The sequence below is a fragment of the Morone saxatilis genome, unplaced genomic scaffold, assembly GCF_004916995.1.
Source record: "Morone saxatilis isolate NCDOM2014 unplaced genomic scaffold, NCSU_SB_2.0 Contig9, whole genome shotgun sequence".
Classification (NCBI taxonomy): domain Eukaryota; kingdom Metazoa; phylum Chordata; class Actinopteri; family Moronidae; genus Morone; species Morone saxatilis.
Window position 1 is genome coordinate 6,792,828 of NW_023340268.1, and position 4,614 is coordinate 6,797,441.

Sequence of the window (4,614 nt, forward strand, 5' to 3'; positions counted from 1 at the left end):
TTTGTGTTTGTGTGTGTGTGTTCACTGCAGCATCCCCCAGAATCCTCCCCTGAGCTCCACTTTGTGACTCCTCAAATTGCGCCGCATTATGTGGCTCATAAGGCTGCTTTGCAATCGCATTTTCAAACCAGTGCAACAACAACGCTCATCCTCCATCCGTGTGTTTGTGTGTGTGTGTGTGTTTTAACTTCGGGGATTGAATTAGAGCAGCAGTTTGTAGCGGTGCTACATCTGTCTCCATGGCAGCGAAACCCCCTTCAGCACAGCTGGAGACAGCATGTATTGATTCCCCTGCTTGCTCCTTACCAGCACGGGAAATGAAATGGAATTTGCTCCCCAATGGCTGGTTTTTGTGTGTGTGTGGGTGTGTATGTGTGTGTCTCTGTTTGTTTGTTTGGCCAGCAGAGCATATGAGTAAGCGAGTTTGTATTTTGAGTAGGAGGGGTGTGTTTCCATGTGAGTGCCGTGCATGATTGTGCAGACCTGTGATTGTGTGTTATGCGTATCAGTGTAATTGTTTGGACAGTAGAATATACAATATGAACGCGTGTTTATGTAGACCGGATGCTTGTACTTTATACCTGTTTGTATTTTCTGTCTGCGGTTGTCCATGTGTGTATTTTTGTAGATACCATCCATGTGAACATGTCGACTCTGCATATCCCTGTGGGTAGGCCTCGGTACTATTTGAATTGTTTTGATTCTAGTGCCGATACGGTATATTGGTTTCAGTCCTAATACCAAAACAACATTTTGTTCAGTATCTTATTTTGAGGAATATAAACATATTGTTTCATAAAACCTTTATTTTCATTGAAATTACCATTGGAGGATTTAGTGGCATCTAGTGGTAAAGTTTCAGATTGCAACTAACTGAACACAACTCGCATCTGTATTTCACGACTTGATGAGTGAATGAATGAATGAATGATGAATGAATGAGAATGGGCTTTGATGTATGCAGGAGTGGCTGTGAAACTTGTGAAAAAACACAAAATGCCCAATCAGGAGCCAGTGTTTGGTTTGTCCGTTCTGGGCAAACCAAATACTGGCTCCCTTCAAGGAAGGCGACCCACTGTGTCTGTAGATACAACAGCTCATTCTAAGGTAATGAAAACACAACGATTCCTAAATATAAGTGATTATACACATGAAAACATGCCCAAAAATAATATATTGCATTTCTGCCAGTTGATCTTCCTAAATGTTACACATTGGACCAATAAAAGCCAAATTTCTCATATGTTACACTTCTCATAAGGCATCTTAGGATCATCCTTTTGTAAGATCTTTTCTGCCTGGTAAATGTGCATGTCCTTCAAACTCTACCCTTTTAGTTTATGTCAATTTTTTTTCTCAACCCCCTCCAGAGCCATTATACAACTGCTTTCACTGGCTGAGTAGTACTTCTCATGACCATTAAACTGATTTAATGTGTAAAATTGCCCTTTTACATTTTTACCAGGCAGTCTTAGAGGAGCGTTGTCTAAATAAAATGTGGTGCAAAATTGAGCAAAGTCATTGATCTTGGCAGTTTAGTTTTGACAAAATCTTCACTAAAGGTCCACTTACTCAATACAGTGATGAGGTCAAAAGCTCCAGAACAAGCGAATAGATTTGATGGTTTTGTTAGCTGCTGTTTCAAGGTCAAGAATGAACTCAACTTTTAAGCCAACGTTGACGAGAACATCTACAAGCAAGGAGATTGTTTTGATAAAATGATAAAATTGAATTTATTATTTAAATTCACAACTGCCTGATGAAAAAGTAGGTTGAGTTTGGATCTGAGAAAGCAATCGATGCCAACTGTTGACAGTTTTTGTCCTTCGGATACATTTCAGCCAGTACCACGGTGGTACAATATCCAGTCCTATCTTTGTGTGGTAAGCCCAGAACCACACATCCCATTATCAGCGCACTTTCAGCCATTTTCTTAGAAACCCTCTCCCATGATAGCAGCTTGAATGAGTAAACTCTTCCTCTCTTCTTCACTTTCATGGAGGTGCTTTTGTGTTTGTGTTCTTCAGGCTGTGCATGTAGAGTGGAGAGCCAGGTACACAGCCGGGGTGTTTTCTTCCACTCTTGGCGTTCAGAAAAAAGGAGAGGGGGAGGGTTGCTGCTGGGCTACGAGCGGATGAGGAAAGGGATATAAATAAATGAATGAAAGGGGAAGAATGAAAGAACACAGAGGGTGGAGGAGGCTAAATTGGACACAAGAAAGCTTCTTGCATCTGACACAGCAGTGGCTTCCTGCTGAGTGTGTGTGCTCGTGTGTGAATGTGTGCACGAAGCATTTCTTCCACTCGTGCTACAGATACATCACATATTTTCTTCACCCTTTTCCTCCAGTCGTATATACACACACATGCAAGCGTACATACACAATGCTACCATCAGCGCCCTAAGAGGGCTAGTGAGCTGACAGAGACACCATCTGTCTTTCTAATCAAACAGGAATAGAGCCCTGTTAGGTGGATTAACGCCTTTCTCAGCTCTGTCTGTCTGTGTGTGTGTGTGCGCGCGAGTGCGCGCGTGTGCAGAGATCCAGTCTGTGTACCTGTTGTTATCTTACAATGACAAACACTTTCCCGCCCAGATTCTGCCTCACGAAAGAAGCTTGTTTTGTTTTTTATCTATATTTGCCCATAATAATGAGATAATTTTGCCATTCATCAAACAGCTGCATGTCATCTTTTTCTTTTTTCACATCACTAACACACATCTGCTGCAGTCACATGGCAACACCTTAACACAGACTTCCAAATGGCTCCCAGCTCATAATTTGGCAGGTCCAGTCAGGGTGCAGAGTCCCCGAGGGGAACCGCTGCTGCGTGTGACGTAGTTAATGTCAGAATGAAGTGAAACTTTATTGATCCCTGCAGGGAAATTCTTGCGGTTTCGCCTCCATCAGGGACGTCTGAGTGCAATGTCAGCTGGGATGAATTAATTTACTGATTCGTTCAAGGACATTTCAGCAGGGCAGATGTTAGCTGACACACTACCTGAAAGTAGATGCTGATGATGTGTTGTTATTGGTTTTCCTATCACTAATTGGGCATTTATTTATAGGGATAAAAACATTCTAATATTGGTTGTTATTGCACTCTCCTTTGCATTTGTTTGTCTTATTGTCTCAAATAATAATTTATCAACATCAATCAAGATTTACTAAACTGTACCCATAAAGTGTATAATAAACTACAATAACATAATATGAACTGTGAGTGTTTAGTATGTATGTATGCCAGTACCCTAATACAGCACAACCCTGACCCTAAACACAACATAACCCTAATTCTTTTGTCAGTTATAATCCATTTTAACAATGACTAGCTATGTGTTTACACAGTTACACAGGTGTTTAAGTACCTCAATCATGTGTCCCACAGTAATACAGTAATAAAGTCCAAAAACTGAACCTGCTAATTGTGGTTGGGGCCATGCAAAGCATCAAAGTAAAGTTATTTTTAGGCAATTATTTCACAACTTATTGTATACCCGTCTGAAAAAATACAGAGTTCTGGACCTCAGTGGCAGGTACAGCCGGTACCCATTTCAGGTGCTGGCCATGTCTACTTACGGTTGCTATGCTATGATTGGACAATCGGGGGCAGTAATTTAAAATGCTAAAACTAAAGAACAGGCTGGGTGTACTGTTGTGGAAATGTGTGTGTAAGGGCAGACAGGAGTCATGTCATGTGTATGTATATGTGTGTTTCTCATCAAACATTAATGAGGTCCGCTACCGAAATGCAGTGAATGTGGAAGGTTAACTCCATGTGACATTTCCGTGTTGGCTGACCTGCACGTCGAGTCCAAGTCACATAAAACACGATGTGACTGCGGCTGGAGAACACGAGTCCTTCGTGTAAAAAAATTTTGGAAATGTTTTATCACTTCAGTTGCCCTTCTGACTCTTAAACATTCAATTAGCCTGTAATAAGGCGACATTCTCTGTGCCGCACGTCACGTAAATGTCACATGTTCAGTGGGTTGATTCAGGAACATGCTGGGAGGTGTGCTGCGAGTTATTTTGGTTCGTAAAAAATCAAATTATATGCAATGCAGTCATTTGGCGCAGGTAATGAGACCTTTCTTCTTTCTTTTTCAGATCATTGTCCTGTGGAACTGTGACAAGCCTCTCCCTGCCAAGCACCGCTGGCCTGCCACTTCAGTGCCCGTCATCGTCATCGAGGGAGAAAATAAGGTGAGCACGCACACTTTTCCTCTCACTTACCTTAAAGGTGCGATCGCTATCATTTCTAATTACGTAGCTCATCTTATGCAGACTGTAAAGATACTGTATGTGGGCGCGTTTTATTCAGTCTGAGAGTTTCTTGGAGTTAATGAGTTTCGATTCGTGCTGCACTGATTCCATTAAAAGACAGTTTGTGTGGTTTTAATTAAAGCTCAGTAATGGAAATAATATACATTGAGAGGCTGATGCATATTGTTAGGAAAGATAAGGAGGTAATGAAGCACATATGCATAGTAGCATTCCTTTATCTTAAATGCATTTGTTGCTGTTTATTTTTTACTTTAATCTGAAGGGAGTGACAAAATCTCTCTGGAGAAATAAGTTACAGTTGAGTTGGAATATACACTATAGATATA

At 41.1% G+C, this 4,614-nt stretch overlaps 1 protein-coding gene across 1 annotated transcript in view; it reads left to right on the forward strand.

Moving 5' to 3' along the window:
* The window catches only part of ext1b (exostosin glycosyltransferase 1b), a gene marked incomplete at its 5' end in the record, with an annotated part of 109,944 nt that overhangs the window by 89,987 nt on the left and 15,343 nt on the right, over positions 1-4,614 (forward strand). The window contains 1 exon segment of the mRNA XM_035681629.1: positions 4,112-4,207. Coding sequence (XP_035537522.1) covers positions 4,112-4,207 — 96 coding nt within the window.